General features: G+C 36.5%; 1 protein-coding gene across 1 annotated transcript; it reads left to right on the plus strand.

The window, feature by feature from the left end:
* The first annotated feature begins 652 nt into the window (after positions 1–652).
* Positions 653–20,705, plus strand: si:ch211-286o17.1 (uncharacterized). Its single transcript, XM_017480552.3, has 8 exons — positions 653–816; positions 9,870–9,989; positions 10,260–10,438; positions 11,437–11,517; positions 14,458–14,578; positions 14,731–14,783; positions 15,843–15,992; positions 18,244–20,705. The coding sequence occupies exons 1-8, from the start codon at positions 735–737 to the stop codon at positions 18,418–18,420; spliced, it is 963 nt and encodes a 320-aa protein (XP_017336041.1). The 5' UTR covers positions 653–734; the 3' UTR covers positions 18,421–20,705.
* The last annotated feature ends 1,771 nt before the right edge of the window (positions 20,706–22,476 follow it).

Genomic DNA, 22,476 nt, shown 5'->3' on the forward strand with positions numbered 1-22,476 from the left:
TTCTAACATGAATAATACTGTATTTTAAGAATCATCAAAGCAGAAACAGTAACAGATTACAGTATATCTGTATAACAAAAACGTTAGCACATAAATGGCTCCCGATTCAGAACTGAGAGATCACAAGTTCAACAGCGTTTCTCAAACAACATTTTTGAGCAGTAATTGCACTGTAATGGTGTTCATTAAAGGTGAAAGCCATATTAGCTAGCTACACTCCATATAGATTATTGATGAAGTATCGGTGGTTTACTGCAATAGGAGAAAAAGAAAGGTACATCTAGTGACATACACTGTGATTTAATAATATCCCCATGTTATTTTCAGTGGAACTGTTTTAAAGTTATTTTGTGCCAGTGTTTTTAACAGCCTTAAATAACAAATTTGTGCCATCACTGCTTCTTCGACTGTTTAGCATCCACCCAAAAGTCATGAACGCATTGTACTTGTCTGGCTTGTCTGGCTATGCCACTGGTTGAGAGAGAGAGAGAGAGAGAGAGAGAGAGAGAGAGAGAGAGAGAGAGAGAGAGAGAGAGAGAGACTGGTCTATGATATGGTTAAAGTAAGGGTTAAAGTGAAAAAGGAGGTGTGGAAAGGGGCAGTTCAGGGGTTGGGGGTATATAAAGCAGCCTGAGCACAAGCCTTGCTTTATTCTCTCTGTGTCTCTCAGTGAGAAACTAAACCTGATACATACTCTTTAACACTGCGCAGGCTTCAGCAGGGACATACTCAAGATGGAAGTGTTTAACTGGAAAAAGACAAACTGCTACACTATTCTGGCTCTGGCCTCAGTCCTGTGTACCGTTATTTTCCGAGGTGAGTATTTTTGGTTGTTTTTAGAAGTGTGTTGTGGCAGAGTGCAGTCCAGTGACTTTGTGTGGAGGAAAGAGGGTGGGGTCACACATGAAGTGAGGCTGCATTCAAAAGTTTTTTTCTCCTCTCTTGCAAAACCGTAACATGTGAGCTCTCTTTTAGTAGAAGATTAGTGAGCACCGACAGAGCAGAAATGTCCTAAACATCCATTATTGGATCAGACTTAATTTAGTCTGCAAAAAGGCATTGTAATTTGTCCATTTTAGGTCGGTCCCAGTTGGCCTGGATCTGACTCCTAAATCTATATCCTTTTTTGACCATAATAAGTTTTAGTCATCTTGTGTATGACCAGAATAGGTCCTCAAAAAGATGCACTAAAAAGCTTTACTCTCTGAATGTATAGGCCAGAATTTCATAAATGTTTCCATGTGATGGTCACTGTTCCACATCCTCTCTTGTAAAATTTATTTTATTGATAGCTTGGGGATGAATCTTAATGCAGTTAACAGTTTTTGTGTCTGTGGTTCTTGCAAGTAAATGTAAGCTGTAACCAAAGGGAACAGAAACATCTATATCATGTTAATATGTCAGCAGGCATCAAGGAACTAGAGCTTGGTCGCCTCTTAGGATAGCCATGATCAGTTTTGTCCCAAATACTTCAGAGTCTTGTGTTTGTAGATAAAATGCATTCTTTGTTTTTTGTTCATACACTGCCGTTTTCGTGAACTGAATTGCGTGAACAGGCTTTACTCTTACAAATTTGTGAAAAATGCTGTCATTTCATCTAAAGGTAACCTCCTTTCCTCTTGTGTGGACACATTAAGGACACATTAAACTGTAACCTCATACTCACTGAACAAGATTCTGTCACAGTGTAAACAAGATATTGAACTCTAGTAGCTTGTGTTAACATGTCATCATATTACTCCAGCAAATGTTACTTCATTGTGGATTAGAGCATTCAGTGCTATAATACCCCACATGGGAATTAATTTATCCTGATAATGGTGGTTTGGCAATGAGTGAACGGTTTGATTTGCTGAGAAAGAACCTGATTAGAAATTGAAAACCCAGACTTTCTTCTATATGTCTACTGCTATAGTTCTCTGTCTCTGAAACTTTAAGGAGTCCACATTCATTTCCTGAAATAGGGGGAGGTGAGTGGACAGGTCAGAAGTAACAGTAGGCATGGTGGGAGTGAGAGGAAGATAAGTCAACCCCCCAATCCCCCCCTCCCCTTAACTTTGCAGTTTTCAGCCTCAAATTCCATTGTTCTTCAGGGAATCCTTACTATGGAGTCAAACCACTGGGTTTACTATAAGGAGGATGGCATTATTAAAGAACAGTATAAACTTTGTAGGACTGAGAGTACTGTATCTCTTCCAAAGTATCCACTACGGACAGAATGGAATTTATAGGGAGACAGGGGGCACAAGAAAAATGGGAACATGGACTTCACTTTTTAACATGCAACATTACCCTCCCTACACATTCTCACACACTGGCCTTCTTGGACGATCACCAATCATGTACATTCATGTAGGAGGTTGTTCGGGTCTGGTCTCTAGTGTATACAGGACTGACGTCAATGATATATAAGTGAGCATTTGAGCATTTTCTCCTGTCTCCTCTCTTTCTGGTTATGGTTACTACATAACAGTTCATCAGGTCAAGAGTTTTGAAATAAAAATGCAAGTATTTTGGGGGAGGGGGAGGCTGAAATTACTGATGATTTATGTTAGCTACACATTCCATGCAGCCCTTCCCTGTATAGATGTTGTATAAGCACACATTAACAAAGTAATGTTATAAAATGGTGTGTGTCTCATCTGCATGATCATTGATCATTGGTGTTTACAGGGCTGGCTCCCATTACACTGAGAATTGGATAAACTCTATGGCCCTGTTTACACTAGTGCAATTTTGTTTTAAAACGCATAACTTTTGCTACGGTTACGCCTGTCGTCTACACTACTCCAGCATTTTCGACCTTCAAAAAAGGAGAATTTTGGAAACGCCAAAGACCACCGTTTTAGTTTGAAAAATCCAGGCTGGCATTTCAGTGTAAACAGACCAAAACAAAGACTTTTGAAAACAAAGGTGTGGCTGCCCACATTTACCCCCTGATTGGGTCTTCTGGATCATTGTTTATCCTTCCCTGATTTCCAAGCCCCTACCATATGACCATTACGCTACCTTGATCGTATACATAACAATATGTCATTCTTAGCAACCACTGAGCAGTTCAATTCTGTATTTTATAATACTGCAGCTGCCTACATGCACAAGCGGCAAGCTATGATTAGAGCACTCGGCAACAAATCTCATTTCAAGCAGCATAAGCCTTACATAAAACATCATTTTGGACTAGCAACCAACTTCCTGTTTACACTTGTATGCACATGCCTTGTGTGCATGTATGGTCATTTGACATGCAGTTTCTGTTGTATAGTGTGGACAGAGATCAGGAAGGGTTTGAAATATGAGGTTTGTCAGGTTAGAGGGGTCAGATGTGATTTTCCTGGGTCTTTATTGCACTGATGAGTGATATGATCTGATTATTTGTGAGGCTTAGAATCCATTCAAGTTTCCCTTCCTATGAGAATCTACATTATGAGACAGTGATAGACGTTAGTGTCAGAACACTTTTGAAGATTATATAATAGAACTGAATCAACAGCTGTTTTCTCTATTCTTCAGTTGTCTGAGACAATTCAGCCTTTGTTGAGCCTTCATGATTATTCTAGTGTTATTCAAATTACATTCGAATACACAATTATATACTCTCCTCTGTCTGAACATGATTGTTATGAAATGTAAAAGGAGCACTTCACTGTGTATGTTTTATTTACTTATTATATTCTGTGCCACTTCCTCCACATTCATCATGCTGAAAGTGCCTCTACCTTGTACACAGTGTGGGGTTTAATCAGAAACAGACCAATATGGATGAGATGAAAGGCTAAATTGAGCAGTCTGACTTACGTGCAGGGTTGAGATTCAAAGTGCCCTAACAAGACAGTTAAAACAACATGTATGAATAAAAAGGACATAACAAGAATCCATTTAGCTTTATCAGTTATTTTTACTGTGGAGGTGATAAAAAGCTGTGTCCTGGCCTGGACAAATTCTTGTACATCCTCCATTCTTTCCTTTTCCCTTTTCTTCCATGGTGCAGAGCCAAATGGCGTCAATCCCCTCCCCATTACTGAGGCATTCTGGGGCTGGGCTGTTGAACCATTCCACAACTGGGAATTCTATTTGGGTTTCGGTAGAGTTAAATAAAGTTTGGAGATGATAATGTTATGTTAATCTGCTTAAGGGGTGTGGTTGGGGGGTCTAAAGGATCCATGTGGTGGTGGGAGTTTTGGGAGGGTTTACTTTTTGAACCACAGGCATGAACATGTGTGTATGTTCTGTCTTCTGTGGTGCAAGAGAATAAAGGGGTCCTTTTTCTGTTTGAAGGAGGGGTGGGGGGTGAATTATAGCTGAGGAAGCCAGCAGAGGTCTTAGCCTTAAGGTAGCAATCATGTAGGGGATGGATGGGTGTGTGTGTGTGTGTGTGTGTGTGTGTGTGTGTGTGTGTGTGTGTGTATGTGATCATAGAGATATCTGTCCTTTTGCTTGAAGGATAGGTATGAACTGATCCAAAGACTCTCTAAACACAATTTTTTAAGGCAACTCTAAGTAGATATTGTAAGGTTTATAAGGTTCATAAATATATAAGGGATCCTTATACAGGTAAGAGATTATAGCTTCTTATAAAGTTTCTAGTTGGGACCCCTTTCTAATAGAGAACACTCTCTTGAAGGGTTACACATTTATTTTTCAAGAATTAAGAGTTTATTGTCATGTAATGTACAGGATAAATGATAAACAGAACAATGAAATTCTTACTCTGCAAATCCACCCAGCTACCTCTGACATTCAGGACATGAGGAAAACACAAAAACGTGTGGAGGAGTACACAGAGACATCTGCCACAGTGGGCCCAATCTTAATATACATTTTTTTTTTTATTTTTTAAGACAGATCCGTGCCACATAGTAGTGGGGCATACTGTACACACAAGTCTAAATGTCTGCGCCGTGGAGAAGCTTATGGGAAGGAATGCAGTGCATTGCGTGACAGGGGTGGTATGTGGTGGGGATGGGTGTGTCCTTGTATCCATACCCTGACATCAAGGGTGTCAGGGCCCTTCAGCATGAAAGTGAAACCTTTAAAGATTACTGGAAACAGTTCAAACATTGCTTGGCACAAACAAGTGAGTCAATGCATCAATCACATCACTACCCAGATTGGCACAAGATAATGGCCACATATAGCCATTCAATACATGTGCAATGTACTGTATGTAGGTGGTTATAAAGCAGAGTAACACATTTTTAGCTAAGTAAGACTGAATGACTTGAGAAATGTAGGAACAAAAGTGAGGTTGGAAGTGTCCTATAGATTCCCAAACCTTTATATGATAGGAACCGATTATGAAAAAAAAATTCTGCAGTTGCTAAAATATTTTTTGGCTTGCCAATATATAAATCTATCACCTGAGCGTAAACAGAAAAATGTCAAAACTAGCCTTTGTGTCGTGGTTACTGAGATATATGGTTACTGACCATTAAATAATTCAGCATTCAGACTTTGTTGCTCAAATCCTGCCAGCTCATTGTAAGTTGTTTGGGGATTCAATTAATGTCACAGAGGAGATCACTGCAGGGGATATCCTGAGTTCAGACACCTCTGCCGGTTGATCTGTCCATATTTAGCACTGATCATTCACAAACAGATCACCCATGTAAATGAGAGGAATCATCAGCAGAAGAGTGTACTCAACACCATCAGAATAATACAATAATTACATGGGGGATATGGCAGTCACATATACTGTATAGTCTAAAGAATTTGCAACAAGAGCACAACAAGAACAACAATAATGAAGTATGCACTGTGCAGAGACACACAATTTCCTAGCAAAAAAAGAAAAAGAAAAAAGAGATGTAGCGTGTGAACATTTGGCTGTGTTGACAAAAAAAATTCCATAAGCCATAAAAATTCCACACATACAGAAAATAAGCTACACCCAAGTTATACAAATGAAGTGTACAAAACCATACATATGCACAGACCTGCATAATGTACATATGTGTCTGAAGTAGCCAATTAACAAGCAAGAAAATAAACAATCTTTGATCAGATGCCCAAGTCTGTCTGTCTGTTTTTTTGGGGGGTTTTTTATGTGTGTGTGTGTGTGTGTGTGTGTGTGTGTGTGTGTGTGTGTGTGTGTGTGTGTGTGTGTGTGTGTGTGTGTGAATGCCTAGGCAATGAGGTCACATTGAGAAGTGGGGGCTCAGGAAGCAGGGGAGTGAGTATGGCAGATGTGACCAAAACATGGGCCTCAATTGTTCTGATATTTTTGCGGAATGATTTCTGTTTTGTGAAATTCAGTAATATTCACTTAATGCCACAAAAAAGAATGTCAAAAAAGGAGTTTATTAGGCTTAATGAAAGAGACTAGAGAGCTGTGCAATAGAAGGTCGAATATTTCACACTGGCCTATTAGATCTGATGAATCACTTCCCTCAATTTTATATTTTGTTTCTCACACTCTTACAGAATGCATCTCCTCGCAATAGAGCATGAGTGCGTTAAATATTTCAAACATCACAGTGCCTCAGTGGAACACTGACACCATCAAAGTGCAGAGTCCTTTGGGGAATCAGGCAAAACCTTTACCTTTGAGATATAATGTTAAAAAATTATATTTAAAATCAGCACTCTGTCACTCAGAAAGTCTCCACTGAAGCTTATAAGATTTATTCCAATTGATTTGTAGCCTCTTTCCATCTAAGAAAAAAAAGGTCTTGCTGCACATGAGATCCTTGAGATCTTGAGATCCCTTAGAACCTGAACTCATGCAAAATGTATAAAAATTTAAATGTGTGCGGTGATTTCTTAGGATTTCATATGAATTAATTTGTAAGAAAAGGTACAACCACTAACCCCACCCATAACCCTAACAAGAATCTCTGCGTCTCTAAAAAAAAAAAAAAGAAGAAGAAGAAGAATAGTAAGTATTCTTACAAATATAAATAATATAATACACAAGTGCTCTGGAGCTACTTCCATTCTTATTCTTCTTGATCTTAGAGCTGCCGTCGATACTGTGGATCATGGTCTTTTACTTACCTGCCTTGAAAGTGTTTTTGTTGTGTCGGGGAAAGTTTTAAACTGGTTTAAATCTTATTTTACTGATCGTTCCCAGTTTATTTCTATGGGTGGTTACAGGTCTGACACTAGCTTTGTGCTCACTGGTGTTCCTCAGGGATCAGTTTTAGGCCCTTTACTTTTCAATATTTTTTTTATCTCCACTTGGACATCTGCTGTGATCACTGGGCCTTCATTATCACTTTTATGCTGATGATACTCAAATCTACATTCATTCAAAATCTGGTGAAAACCTTGATGTTTGTTTTCTTTCTGATTGTATTTCTGAGATAAAAACATGGATGAATAATAATTTTCTGTGTCTGAATAGCAGGAAAACTGAAATTATGCTTAAGGGTTCCTGTCAGCAAATTCTCAAAGCTGATCCACTTTATTTATTTGTTGATGGCTCTGTTCTAGAGACTCAAAGTAAGATGAGGAACCTTGGAGTAATTTTTGATACCAGCCTTACATTTGATTCTATGGTTCAGAGCACTGTCAAAGCATCCCTTTTCACCTCAGAAATATAGCAAGACTGCACCCTTCACTAAACTTCTCTTTAGCTGAAAATCTGATTAACTCATTTGTTGTCACTCGGCTAGATTATTGTTATACTGTTTTAGCTGAAGTGTCTAAATCCACAATCAATAATTGCAATATGTACAAAACTCTGCTGCCAGTCAGGTTCCGTGTTGATTTTAAAATTATGATGCTGATATACAAGGCATTACATGCCTTGGCTCCTCATTACTTATTTGCTTTATTAATTCCTTACAACCTAAATCGCAGACTGTGCTCCTCACAGTGTAATCTGTTAACTATTCCACAAACACGGTTGAAATCTATAGGTGACAGGGCTTTTTCTGTCTACGCTCCTTCCCTTTGGAACTCTCTTCCTATCAAACTTAGGGAAGCTCAGACCTTTGGCATTTTTAATGCACAACTAAAGACATAATTTTTAAAACTTGCATTTGACTGTTGATGTCTACTTTTATTATTATTATTATTATTATTATTATTATTATTATTATTATTATTATTTTCATTTTTTTTTTAATTCTGTGTACTGCTTATTTTGTGTACAGCGCTTTCAGAAGTTGCTTTTAAAGGCGCTTTATAAAATAAAGTTTATTATTATTATTACAAGAGTCCAAGAAAACACAATTAGCCTTATTGTAATAGGATTGGACAGTTTTATTCAGATGCTAGCCAATCATTGTTATCTACAGGGTCAGAATGGGTCCATAAGAGCTCTCCTCCAAGCTTGATACAGTTTCACTACATTCAAGGTTACAACTATCAAGATATTACAGACGGAGTAAGTAATACAGTCTTAACAGAGCTTTATTTATAGCACAGAGCACATATGTACCCATTAGGTGGTGCCATATCCACTGTAAATAAAGGACGTTCTCCAGGTTAATATATCACATTTGTAAAGTAAAGTACGTTTGGATTACTTCAAGGTCACATATACAAATAAAGTCAAGAGAAAAGCAATGCAGGTAACATTACATCACAAAAGTTAGGGTGACCATATGCTGGTTTTCCAAAAAAGAGGACACCTTTTTTTTCGTGTCTTAATAGCTTTCAAAACAGTGTTACTATGAATGCAGATTTTAATAACTGAAAAAGACACACTATTAGTACTATTTGCATCACATAAATTTTATATATATATATGTATATATATATATATATATATATATATAGAGAGAGAGAGAGAGAGAGAGAGAGAGAGAGAGAGAGATAGATAGATAGATAGATAGATAGATAGATAGATAGATGTATATACATATGAATTCCTACATTCTTCTGAATGTCCATGGAATAAAATAAAATATTAGATGCCACGAGTGTACCTTCTGCCATCATTTACACATTTGAATGACCATGTAATATGAAGCAATGTGATAACATGAAATAAAAACTGACCTTATATGGCTATGGGCATTGTTTTGACTCAGGACAGCTGTCATTTGCAGCGCTACACCTTTGTGCATTCACTGAGAGTAGGCTACTGGTTGAGAGGCAGGAATTTGGACAGGAGTTGCTGCAAGCCTTTTATAATCGGCCAATTGGTGTGTGAGAAGGCGGGAATTACAGAGAGGGGTTAAAGCAATGCAAGCATGTTCACACAGGGTGCAGCATTAGACCATAAGCACATCATAATTAAAGTAAAGCTGAATCCCGGACATTTTCTCAAATTTAGATACCTTTTTAAAGTCTGAAAAAGGGATGATATCACCCTAACAAAAGCATTTCAGAGAACAATTTGTGTTCATTTCTACCAAATTAACTTTGCACAAAATGCTCATGTGATTCACGACTGACAAGAGAGAACCAGAACTATAATTAAGCAGCTGTCTATATTGTTTTATGTCAAAAGTTTACCTGTAATTTCTTCGCTTTTTTTTTTTTTTTTACAAAATGTACATACCTGTAATCTGATTAATTGGTTTTTTGATGTAACTGTAATGGATTATAGTTACCATTTTTTGTATCCTGATTATGTAACGCCATTACATGTATTCTGTTACTCCCCAAGCCTGCTGGTAATTAATGCAGACAGATAATTCGTGATCCTGAAAAACTGTAGTAAATTGATACTTTTACAGTACTGCTATCTCATATAACCCTATAGACATTGGATTTTGTAATTGTGAGAGAAACAAGACTTTTTTTAAAGTCCAATTTAGTAGTGCCCTTTAAAGATATCTGATTTTAAAGATGTTTTATAATACAATAAGCCTATCAGTTTATCCTATGCTCTGTTTTTTTATGTTTAATGATACTGACAAACATTTCATTAAAGTCATTTACTTTGTATATACTCTGCCATTAAACTCCAGGTGTGACCTGCCAAGAAAACGCCATTACACCTGCTCACAGTAATATCAGCAAGGACATTTTTCAAAGCATTCATGCAAATGTGCGTGGTGATGCCATTCCTCAAACATCAGCAGTCCCAGGTAACACAGAACATATTTAAAACTTTTTTTCTCTATGCTCTATTCTTCACTACAAATTTTATACTGCAAGCAGAAGTTCATGATTCAAAATGAGTATGACAACTATATACAAAGATTCAAACTTGCTGTAGGAGCTGTCAGTCATTAACTGCTTCACAAAATTATTGATTGAATTACATCATTATAAACCTCAATGCAGCTATAACAAAATAGCAATATACAGTATATTAACAACAGAGCAGTTACAATAAGAGCTTTCTTTCCTTTCAGGAGCAGGCAATCCTCAACGTGTGGTTGAATTTCCCAATCCAACTGATTTGTCTCCTTCAGTGGTTAAGGAACAGACCACTGAGTCCAGCACAGGGACAAAACCTAAAGACATGCTCATCACACCATCCCCACAACATGGCATTCCAGATTTTCCTGAACATTCCAGATTCTCACAGACTGTAAGAAACTAGTTATAAATCCAAAACTTCACAACCTATAAACAGTGTATGTTACTGTTTTGTGCAAGTTGTGAGCTACTTTAAAGATAGACACTATTTTATTTTTAACCAAATAGAATTTTTCTTAGTGTTCACCCCAGAAATCAGCCAATATTTAAAATGATAAAATAGGATACATATGAATATGTACATATGAAAATACTTGCACAGTAAAAGATTATATTTTGAAGCAATATTCAGAAGGTATGTACCTGTTACTACATGCATGATTTTAACCCTGAAAGATATAGTTGTGTGAGAAAGCAAAAGTGTTGTTTACTGATAAACCAAATATAATCTGCAATTCTCAAGGTTTGTAAGATGAGAAAACATGGAATGCATCAATAAATCTGTAAATAGGCTAATGAATGAAATTGGAATATGAGCAGAAGAAACAGGCAAAATTCCTAAGAAAAAGTGCACACAGTGAGTACTGTGAGGCATGATATTGCACACTGTGACAACAGCAGAACTTCATATAATGACAAACAAAGCACTGGTTTAAATATACTCAGGAAATGATGCCCCAGTGAACACAGAACTATGCTGAAGATAGGAATAAAAACAGGAAATAAAAATCAAAACAAAAGGTACGTGGCACTGGGCAGGAAGTTTTCACATAAAATCTAAATCTTCACCAGAGAACAGAACCCGATAAATATCATAGCCAACTTACCTAGCCTGTGATTAGCATCCTAAGATATGAGGATTTGCTTTCATCAGCTTGGAAAGATGCATATTGCTAAATAGCACTAACGTCATTTTTCATGCATAAAGATTTTTTTAGTTATTTATTGTTGAAAATGACAGTTTCTACATCTTTACAATAGAAAGCTATATAGTTTAACTACAGTAAGCTATACTACATATACAGTATATATTCTTAACACAGCTGTACATTCAATATGTGGTTGAAAAATAATTAACTGAATACCATTGGTTGGTTGGTTTGTTTACAGAGCAAAGTGGTATGTGTGGATGAAGCTGCAGTGAGAGACAAAGATGCAGTGAAGCTGAAGCTGAAGACCATCTCCAACTGTGTGAGTACCTTTCAGATCAGCAAATAAAAATACCTAGAAAGTAGATGCAGATCTGATGAAGTAGGTAAAAAGAAAAGATTAATAATTACATCTCCATGTACAGTTCCACAACTCTGCATTTCAAATCTTAGATAACAGTACAAATCAGAGAATAAAGCACAGAGAAATCCTGAAAATTAAAAGGAAGAAAGGTAACCATGAGCTATTATGTACTGCTATGAATACAGGTACAATCACACTTTAATGTGTGTTCTGTATGTTACAGTTTAAACAACATGACAGGTTGACTTTTACTGTGCATACTGATGTGCAACAAGTAGGGATGAAATGGTTACTGGTTTCATGAGAAACCATGATAAAAATCCCAGACGGTTAGTATTACCATTACCATTAATTATCATTAAAACCATGCGTGAAAAACAGCATTATTGTTTTTTTTAAGCATGAAAACATGGCAGAAGCCAGTGAGAGCGCTTAGGAGATATTACAACCTTTCAAGAGGACCAAATCCGAAATGTGGTCATATTTTGGATTTTATAACAATGCTGAGGGAAATTTAATAGAAGATGGTAACCCAGTCTGCAGAGCTTGCCAGAGGAAAGTTGCTGTGAAAGGGGGCTTTGGTGCTTTGTTGGTGCTTTTCACGCTTTTTCCACTTTTAATTCACTTAGGAATACCCCTGTGGGTGTGTGCATTTCACTTTCACTTTCATATTAGCAGCTATTCAAGGTAAATTCAATTTCTTGATTGGTGGGTTCGTTATTATTCTTAATGAAAAACACAGCAAAAACAAAATAGTACAATGACAAAGTCGCTCATATTAAACCAAATCTTCCGCCATCATCTTGTCAGTCAGCTCACCTCACGCTTCCTGTCAGTCAGCTCACCTCACTCTCGTCACGTGATAAAACGAAATCTGACTGCTGATCTGTGCTGCGACTCTGACTCATTTGACTCATGCTGAATTGAGTAGACACATTCAGTTTTTAATTGTAGTGTCCGTTCTCTAACTGAACTAAACGATTTTTATTACTATAAAAAAGCAAAATGACAGTGGGGGCAGTGCCGCGGTGGGCAAGTGATGTAATCAGTGTGCGGCCAAACAAAACGTAACACCGGTAACACTGACTATCGCAGCAAGCCTGGTGACAACCGTCAATCACTTTATAGTCAAATATAAAACCTGTTTAATTGATTTCAGTGTGTGTATCAGTGTGTATCAGTATCACATTTTAACAATAACATAATACTGATAACCGTGATAGTTTTGGTCACGTAATCATGATATGAAATTTTCATACCATTACATCTCTAGCAACAAGTAAAGTACAAATAGACTCTAAATATTCAGTCACTTGATCATGCACAGATGATGACATGTCAAAAGGACATGAGATGTTAAAATCACCATGAGTGACAAAAGTGTGGTTCACACATTGCAATAACTAACATTCATATCAAAGTGCTGTTGAACCTCAGAAGTTGTTAAAGGGATAGTTCAACGATGACAATTATCTCATCAATTACTCGCCCTCATTTTGTTCCAAACCCATAATACTTTCATTCATCTTCGGTACACAAATGAAGACATTTTTAATGAAACCTGGGAGATTTCTGTCTCTCCATTTTCGAGTGACATGGATTACTTTTACGATGCCTTTATGAACTTTTTGGAGCTTGGTTACTTGGACTGTAAATGGAGGGACAGAAATCTTCATTTGTGTTCTGAAGAAGACTTATGGGCTTGAAACGACATGAGGGTGAATAACAGATGACAGAATTTAAATTTTTGAGTGAACTATGGCTTTAATATAACATTTTCTATAACAGCATGGCATGGAGTAATTCTGGCTGCAAGGCAAATCAGGGAATTAATGTGCTCATTCTATTACTTTATTGTTTCTATAGTAACAACTTGGGGTTTAAAAAATAAACAATTGTTATGTTAAACAAATGTGGTATAAGGGGAAAAAACTATTCGCCAAATACTGTTATTGGAAATTATTCAAAGTCAGGGTGGTACCATATTCACATTATCACACCATCACATGTGAGTTTTTTACATTATGATTATGGCATCATGTGAATACGGTACCAGCAAATGGCACTGCATCAGTGCAAAAAGTAGTCACCACTTCTGGTTTAAAATAAATTTTGCTGTCCTTGCATTTAGCTACCTAGTGACAGCACAACATCAGGGAACAGTCTAATTACCCAGAGGTCTAACTTTTACAGCACTAGGCATAGATATCTAGGATGACTGCTTAAGATTATAATTATGTCATAGTAGTCCAGACAAATTTTGTGGCTTACAAAAGACATTTGCCTGGTTCATATACTCCTGGCAAGAAGTTCAGGAAATAAATGTAAACGTTTCTCAACTGAAAAGGCCAAAGTCATTTATTCTTTTGCTGGAATGGGATAGATAAATAGTAACTTCATAGTATGGGGAGATGACTGTCTGTGCTGAGTTTCTACTAATATTCTCCCTGTGTCCTTGTGGGTTTCCTCTGTGCTCTCCGGTTTCCTCCCTCCTCCAAAAAACATCTAAGTTGGTGAATTGGCTTAGTTATATAATAGTAATAAGCTATTAATAAGTTGGCACAGTCTTTAAGGTATGTACATGGGTTAATTGTGTTTATTGTTTATCCTGACCTCTGTAATTGAGCCATCTGTTATCAGGGAACAAGGAAGTTGGGGTTACAACAGGGCATGTTGTGAGTGGTCTCATATTATACTGAATTCCTAGAGAGAGTGTGAGAGAGAGAGTGTGTGTGTGTGTGTGTGTGTGTGTGTGTGAGAGAGAGAGAGAGAGAGAGAGAGAGAGAGAGAGAGAGAGAGAGAGAGAGAGAGAGAGATAGAGGTGTTTTTGCTTCAAATGCTTTCCTGTGCACATGTACAGAAATATGAACAACAGAGTCTCCCCTGGTTGTCATACAGGAGGAGAACAAGGCAAAGATTCAGAGCATTCTGGAACATCTGGGTTGTAACGGCAGCAAGCTTGAAATCTATCAGAAGGACCACACTAATGAGATGATCATATCTGGAGAATGTGTAGAAGGTTTGAGTTCAAAAATGCAAAACAGTGCACCATGACACTTCATATAAGCTCCTTAACTGTTTTTTAAATCATTTTGAGACTTCAGCGGGAACAAGGTAAAGTAGATTGTGTTTACTGTTTTGTTGAATATAATTCTTTTTCTTATTATACAGGTGATGTCAAAGGAATGACCAACAAGTTTGGCAATGATAATATCAGTGATAAGGTAAAGTGATCACCAAAGTACACCATTTTTCTGTATGGAAAATAAATCACGCACTGAAATGTGCACTTGTTGAACCATAAAGGGTTCTTTACTTTGTGCTTCTGGAGAAGCCTTAAAGGTTAAAAGTCCCAATAGTAAAGGCTTTCCCATTCTGAAGAGAATCCCTTTAGAAAGCCAAGACCATTAGGCATCCAAAGGACACTTGGGGAAGTATGTAAGAAGAAAATGATGTGTAAGGAAATGGTTTCACAAAGTGCCACTAACATATACAATGGTGCTTGAAAGTTTGTGAACCCTTTAGAATTTTCTATATTTCTACATAAATATGACCTAAAACATCATTGGATTTTCACACAAGTCCAAAAAGTAGAAAAAGAGAACCCAATTAAACAAATGAGACAAACAAATATTATACTTCGTCATTTGTCTATTGAGGAAAATTATACAATATTACATATCTGTGAACCTTTGTTTTCAGTATCTGGTATGACCCCTTTGTGCAGGAATAACTGCAACTAAACATTTCTAGTATCTGTTGTAAGTCTAGCACATTGGCTTGGAGGAATTTTAGCCCATTCCTCAGTACATCCCAATGTACACAGCTATGGAGGGAAAAACTAAATCAAATTACTTTTTTATTGCTTGACAGCAGATTCAATTTTGTAACTCCTGGATTCATATTTGCATTGGACAACACACCACTCTGATCCACCAAGCATCACACATTTTAACATAACATTTCATTTAAGCCATGTGGAAATAAAGCTTTGATTAATTATCTGCTTAATAACCGGGAAGACTGTGAGATAAACTGTGGAAGCAAACCACAGAAACAGCAGAAACAACACATATCTTTGCTGTAAGTTTGACTCAGTCAGCAGGAGGCACCTCATTACCACATTCAGTCCCCTCAGAGGAAAGACTCGTCAACTGGGATGCAGTCAGAGGGCCATCACTCTTCAACACAATCTTGGCTAGAAAATAAAGAATATGTTTGCTTGTAGACTAGTCTCACATTTCCCATTTCAATTCTGTTCTTGTCTTTGTGTATGTGTGTAGGTTGGCATTTTAGAGGCAGAGCCTGTCTTAGAGACTCATTCTCAAATTGTCCTGATCTCAATACTCATCACTGGTCTGCTACTTGCTGCTCTGCTGATTGCTGGATATATCCTGAAAACCCACCACACAGAAGCCAAAGGAGCATGTCTGGTCAGACTTTGAACACTCAAACACCACACACACACACACACACACACACACACACACACACACACACACACACACACACACACACACACACACACACACACAGAAATACTGGGGTTTATTTAAGTGTCAACAAAATAAAATAGGTTGGGTCTCAGTTTACACTCTTAAATGTCATAGAACTAATTATTTTGCATAATCATAATAATTATTTTAACACAAATGTTTAAAGATTCATCAGTCAAAAGGTTTTTTTTAGGAAACCAGTAAGAATTATTGAATGAAACTCAAAGAACAATTTCTAATATGGTGTGAATATGGAAATAGCTGTAGCTAAATCAAATATGGGTTATTTCACTTAAAGATTAATCATACTGTAGACCAAACTGTTTTTGTTATGTTTTGTTTTCATTCTGAGGGACAAGCATTTTCAGTGGACACCAGCTACATAAATAGTTACACAATTTTAGCAAGGTCATCACATATTTATTGATGCAATATAGGCTCAGGCCAACATGAAGAATCAGGAATCTACTGACTTCATTTACACCCATCCCAAAACCAAGATTCATCTGTTAACTTTGACAGCCATTATAAAATGTTATGAGGACAAGAGTCCAGCTTAGTGCAGGAGGGACACTGGCATTAGAAGTTTCATCACAACCCAGTTGTAATTTCTTTACTTAAACAAATTTCTCTAAGAAGGAACTTTTTTAGGCCAGCTTATCAACTAGTCACAAATCCCAAAACCCGAGCATGTTAAATTCAAAGTGTTTATTATAGCACACTTCATTTCAAGCTGATCAAGATATTTTTTATAAAGCTGTTTTGTGTTTGCAATTGTTTGATATCCATGAGAGCAGAGTATTTTTGTGATTTTTTTAACAAAAGTTCAAAAGGTTAAACAATAAAGACAATTTTTCACAGCCTTCTTTGCTCATATTTACAGAGGGTGCCAATATTAGCAGAGGGCACTGTAAATTCCCAGTTCATCATGCATGGCATATGGACCCCTATGACTAATAATAAAAATTACTTGCCGACTTAAATTACTTACCAATAGCCCGCAGTGTTTGGAAGATCAGTTAAAAATAAAAAGGCATTTTTTTTCCTCACCTGAAGTGCAACCACACAGTAACTTGTAATTCATACTTGTACTTGAGAAATTACTGGGGGTTTTTTCACATAAACTACAAGCAAACAGCACATTTTTAGCATTCTCTTGAACATTTTCAAATGTTCAAAGCTTGAACATTTTACAAGTTGAGGTCAGGTTTATAAAGCAGATTCAAAACAAGTGTTGACCAGTATTGTTCACTGAATAAAAATTGCATGACACAATGAATCATAAAACATTATCAAAATAAATAAGCTATACAGAATGAAACACACTATACACTATGCACAAGGTAAAAGACATACACACACTATACACAAGGTAAATCAGCAATTAATAAATCACAATGGGACATGCTGTGGTCACAAAATAATCAACAAAGGGAGGTGGGATTTTGCCGATACCGATAACTAAGTTGGGCAGTACCTGGCGTGAACCGATTCAACCGCCGAAAACAAAATCTCAAAGCAAAATGTTGCTGAATTTTATTACAAAAAATAAACAGTATTGACTGTACCATGAAAATGTATTGAATGTATGAAATAAATCATTATGGAATGTCTGTGAAACAAATTAGTTCCTGTTATCATTTACTTTATAAGAGCTATAAACATTCATTCCCTCACTAACCCTTCTTTTTTCAGAAGCAAGAAGTAAGTAAGAGCTTATAACATTACAGAGAGATCACAAGGCCCTCCATTCTGAAGACTTAAATTTGAAAACATAAACTTACAGCTTTACTATTGACTGTTACAAGGTGCTGACACTGGAGTCTCCTTCCAAAAATGCAAAATAAATGTCTCCTTACAGAAAACTTCACAATGTCAGTGAATACACGTTTTTTTTTTTTTATTCCATGTGTATGGATAACCCTCCATACATGTCCTGGTGTAAGTTGTTACTGTAGGAATGGTAACTTATAAGAACAAGCACATTAATATAAACCTGTAATTTGATTTACAGCCTGCAGTACTGTCAGAGTCATGCAGTTATAGAAAATAAAATAAAAAACAGTTCACAACAGAAGATTTCACCGAAAGGAGTTGAAAAAAAAAAAACAGGATTTAAACGAGAGTAGTGAGGGTAATTAGAGGATTTAAATAACTTTTACTTACCTGTATTTTCCTGTTCATCTAGGGTGAAGAGTTGTTCCAGGTGGATGAACAGAACCAAGGCAATACGCTATTGTCTGTTGCCCCACTGCCCCCTCAAGAACCAGTAGAAAAGCTCACTAGCAATGGCGAGTCCTTAGATTCACCCCCCACTAATGGCCACTCAGCTACCCAAACACCAGTAGCTGATTCTGAGATGTAAACACTGGCTCCATCAGTTGTGAGGACGAATTGAAGATTTACACCCACCGCAATTTACACAATCCAAAAACCCTGTTAAAGTGGATCTCAATGAAGGTATCAATAATGAAGACCATATTGAAGATAAGACAGCAATAATTGCAAGAGTAAAATATATACGGTGAATGAAGTTAACAATGATAATAATGCCTCAGCTTGTACTGTGAAGACACTGACCACTGGTGAAACCAGCCATTTCCTGAGCCAAAGAAGAGCTCAGGATCCAATACTGCCAATGCTATTATATAGGAAAATGCTTTTAAAAAATTATCCTGGAAAAGACATTTTCTCATTTTTCTTGCTATTACTACAGTTGATGTATCTTACCAATACAGTCAATTATTATCTTATCAATTACCATTCCTATACTGAATACTGAAATGCTCTCTTACATGCTTATATTATTGAAGAAGGTTTTCTAAATTGACTCACTCAAAATGCTGTTTCATAAACTCTACATATCCACAGTGTAATCAAATATTTGTCTGATTCTCAAATCTCAAATTGGATGTGTTTTATTAGTTTGAAAGTGAGAAACAATCTTGTCTTTAAAAGCACATAGTGATACAGTGCAGTTGCTGAAAGTAAACACTTTGATGGTTCTTTGCCATCAAATAAATAAAATTTGCTTCCTAAAAGGTTCTGAATTGGAACACTTTCTGAAAGGGAAACACTTTGTTGTAGGGTTCTATGTAGAACCTTTAAAGTTCCCCAAGAGGGACAAATGAAGAACCCTTAATGGTTAAATTTCCGAAGAGTGTATTTACTGTACATTTTGAATGTACGATGGCTTTCACCTTTGACCTTATCAAACCAAGCTAAACCTTGCTAAGTATGTATGACAATACATACTTTTCAGTACAACACAGCATACAGTAGACTCAGAGAGGCATTGGTTAATTGTCTTCTTTTTTTCCTGTTTGGTTTACAAGCTTTATTTGGATATATTGTACTACAAAATGAAAGGACGCAATTTCAGGAAGACATTCAGGCACTGACTGATGGTGGCAGTCCCTGAAATGAAAACTAACTCCTCAGCAATTCATTGCCAGCTGGCATGAGTGAGAAATCGTGAGGAACAGGATCAGTCAATTCACTGCTTTTTACATATGATGATATGATATGTTCCATCTGTTAGCATTAGAGGCTTTTCTGTAGTAGTAGAAACATAAATAACTTTAATTTTATTATATAATTTTACGAATGTTTAGTTCTTTTTAGAGTAATCTTTGTTTTCAGAGCAAATAAATGCTTTACTTTAAATCAAATAAGGCTATTGTGAAAGGAAGACACTAGCAGCCAAGCAGTCAGGTATTCTTTTTTTTTTTTAAGTAATGTATTTTTGTGCTTTATCTCTTTATATTGCCTATGTTAATTGTTATGGTTGCTGTATTATGTATTAAACCTTAGCTATATGTCATGGAACAAGTGATTTTACAAGCATGTTTGTGTTTGGGTGCGTGGGTGGGTGCACTACCAGCAACCAGCTCAGGATAAAGCAGGTCAAAAGACCCACATTCACAAGACTTAACAGTTCAGTTGGTATATTGGCCACCATTAATAACAATGAGCTAGCTAAGAGACATAGCTCTGATGTGAAGGACTCAGGGGATTAGAGCAGAACTAGCTGTTCTCACTAAAAACCATTACAGAACAGCCCAGCTTTATGTGTCTTGACACAAGCCATGAATAATGAATTTTCTGTTTGTACAGCATCGTGGTGTCACTGACATTATTTAATGAACTGCATCAAATACGATTCTAGAAGAAACACAATCATGGAAGATGTTACACTGTGCTTTGGATGCTTAAAGTAAATTAGAATTCTATTTGCCTGCCAAAAGTGAATGACAACAAGCTTCTGTTGGCATCATGAAGAGATGATGTTCTCCAAACAGTCTGGCCCCTGGTGTGTGTCTGGTTTTTTATTTGTTTGTTTGTTTGTTTGTTTGTTTGTGTGTGTGTGTGTGTGTGTGTGTGTGTGTGTGTGTGTGTGTGTGTGTGTGTGTGTGTGTGTGTGTGTGTGTGTGTGTGTGACAGAGAGAGAGAGAGAGAGAGAGAGAGAGAGAGAGAGAGAGAGAGAGAGAGAGAGATTTGTTTAATTTTATTAATGTTTTCATTATTCACTTCAGTGCAAACACATTGTTCTCTTTATGGAACAAAAGCAGCACATACATGTTCATATTGTTCAAAACTTGTGTGGGGGTTTTATGTAATGTACTTATTAAATATTTTAATTACAACACACACATTCTCTCACACACCTTCACACATTGGCTTTGTTTTTGGCTCACATTCTATATTATTATATTAAATATGACAGATATTAGATAGATATACACTTCATTCTGGCCAGATGTACTTCAGGCAGTTTCTGCATCTCACAAGGTTAAGCTCCAAAACCAAGTTTTATTGAACTATAGAATGATAAGAAAGCATTTCATTTTAAAGTAAATAATTTTCCCTGTTATTTACAATACCAATATAAAATATCACCACTTGACTTAAAATGTGATAAGATCTGCCTATTCAATCATAATAAAAAATACATACAATTAATGTAAAGCTAAAGAAGAAGCATACAGTGAGAAAAAACATATAGTGGGGTGAGTGTCCTTTGAGACTGAGTGGGGTTTAAGTCATCCAGAAAGCTTCTACAGAGACATACCAAGAGCTGAACATACTATCACACTGTATTTATCTCATATGGACAAAGTGCTCACTAAATCACTAGTGAAATACTGCCTCCTCAAAACATGATATAAGCCATAGCTGAGAAAAGCCAGTATGGAAAATATTCTGAACTTTCCCTCCAAAAAACTCTTTCTCTTTAAAACTTTCTGTCATGGACATGATTGCTTTCATGATCTGCATCTTAAATTAAGAACCCTCACCGGATATTCAAAAGTATTTGCTAATATAGAAAATCCAGAAGACTGGCACTCACAACAGACTTTTCAGCCATCTTGCATGTGTGTAAGTGGAGTTGCCAGCAAGTATAAATCAACCTTAATTCATGGTCCTTCTGTTTGGCTTTGCCATCAAATTCGTGTGTTATGGACAAAATCCTGCATATCAAAAATCTGACATGTTTTGTTGGTGATGATTGGACAAAATTGGTGAGAGGTTAAACAAAAATTGTTTTCAAAAAGAATCAAATTAATTCAAATTATATATAATTTGAAAATTCAATATATCCAAAATATTGCAAAGTTATTATTGTAAGCATATGCCAAAATTTGCCCTGTTGGTGGTGCTAGACAAAGAGTGGCATACACCAAAATTGCTTGGTTAGTATTTGAGGCTGTCCCCTATCAATGTGCCAAATTTCATAAAAATAATACATACCATAGACTCCTATATCAAAGTATTAGAAGAAGAAGAAGAAGAAGAAGAAGAAGAAGAAGAAGAAGAAGAAGAAGAAGAAGAAGAAGAGGAAGAAGAATATAGCTGCAAGTGGGGGGCCAAGTACTGTTTACCCTCACCCTTTAGCTATGGGGAAAGACCAGAAGCCAATGGGACCATCAGCACTTGTTCTCAAGAAAGAAAAAACTGGTATGATTGGACAAATTTTGTAGGAGAAAAAGTTTTTGTTTTTTTGTTTTTTTTAATAATCTGAATAATTATTATATATGATAATCTGAAAAATAATCAAATATGTCAGAAATTGATGTCATGGTATCTGTTGAAGTCAGCGCTGACCCAAAGAATGAGAGGAAAGTGGAATCACGATACTATGATGTTGTGTTGCAGAGGTATTAATATAAATGTATGCCCAAATTTGACCTATTGGTGGCACTAGAGGGTTCGAATGGCATACACCAAAATTTCTGTGTAGGTAGCCTCTATCACTCTATATAAATTTGATTTTTTTTAAACCCACCATGTAAAACATACTGTAAATGTTAGATAGCACTCATGGATAGGACTCACTTCTGTAAAATTTAATCACTTCTACAATACTACAAGACATGCTGTATCCCAACAATAATAATCACTACAGTATTGAAGGGTAATA

The sequence above is a fragment of the Ictalurus punctatus genome, chromosome 11 (genome assembly GCF_001660625.3).
Source record: "Ictalurus punctatus breed USDA103 chromosome 11, Coco_2.0, whole genome shotgun sequence".
In the NCBI taxonomy this organism is placed as follows: domain Eukaryota; kingdom Metazoa; phylum Chordata; class Actinopteri; order Siluriformes; family Ictaluridae; genus Ictalurus; species Ictalurus punctatus.

What these genes read in the sequence shown, in the direction of transcription:
- si:ch211-286o17.1 (XM_017480552.3), top strand. Translation starts at nt 735, where the DNA reads ATGGAAGTGTTTAACTGGAAAAAGACAAACTGCTACACTATTCTGGCT. An exon ending in GTGTACCGTTATTTTCCGAG is followed by an intron (nt 817 to 9,869) that starts GTGAGTATTTTT and finishes ATTAAACTCCAG; the next exon opens with GTGTGACCTGCCAAGAAAAC. An exon ending in AAGCCAAAGGAGCATGTCTG is followed by an intron (nt 15,993 to 18,243) that starts GTCAGACTTTGA and finishes CTGTTCATCTAG; the next exon opens with GGTGAAGAGTTGTTCCAGGT.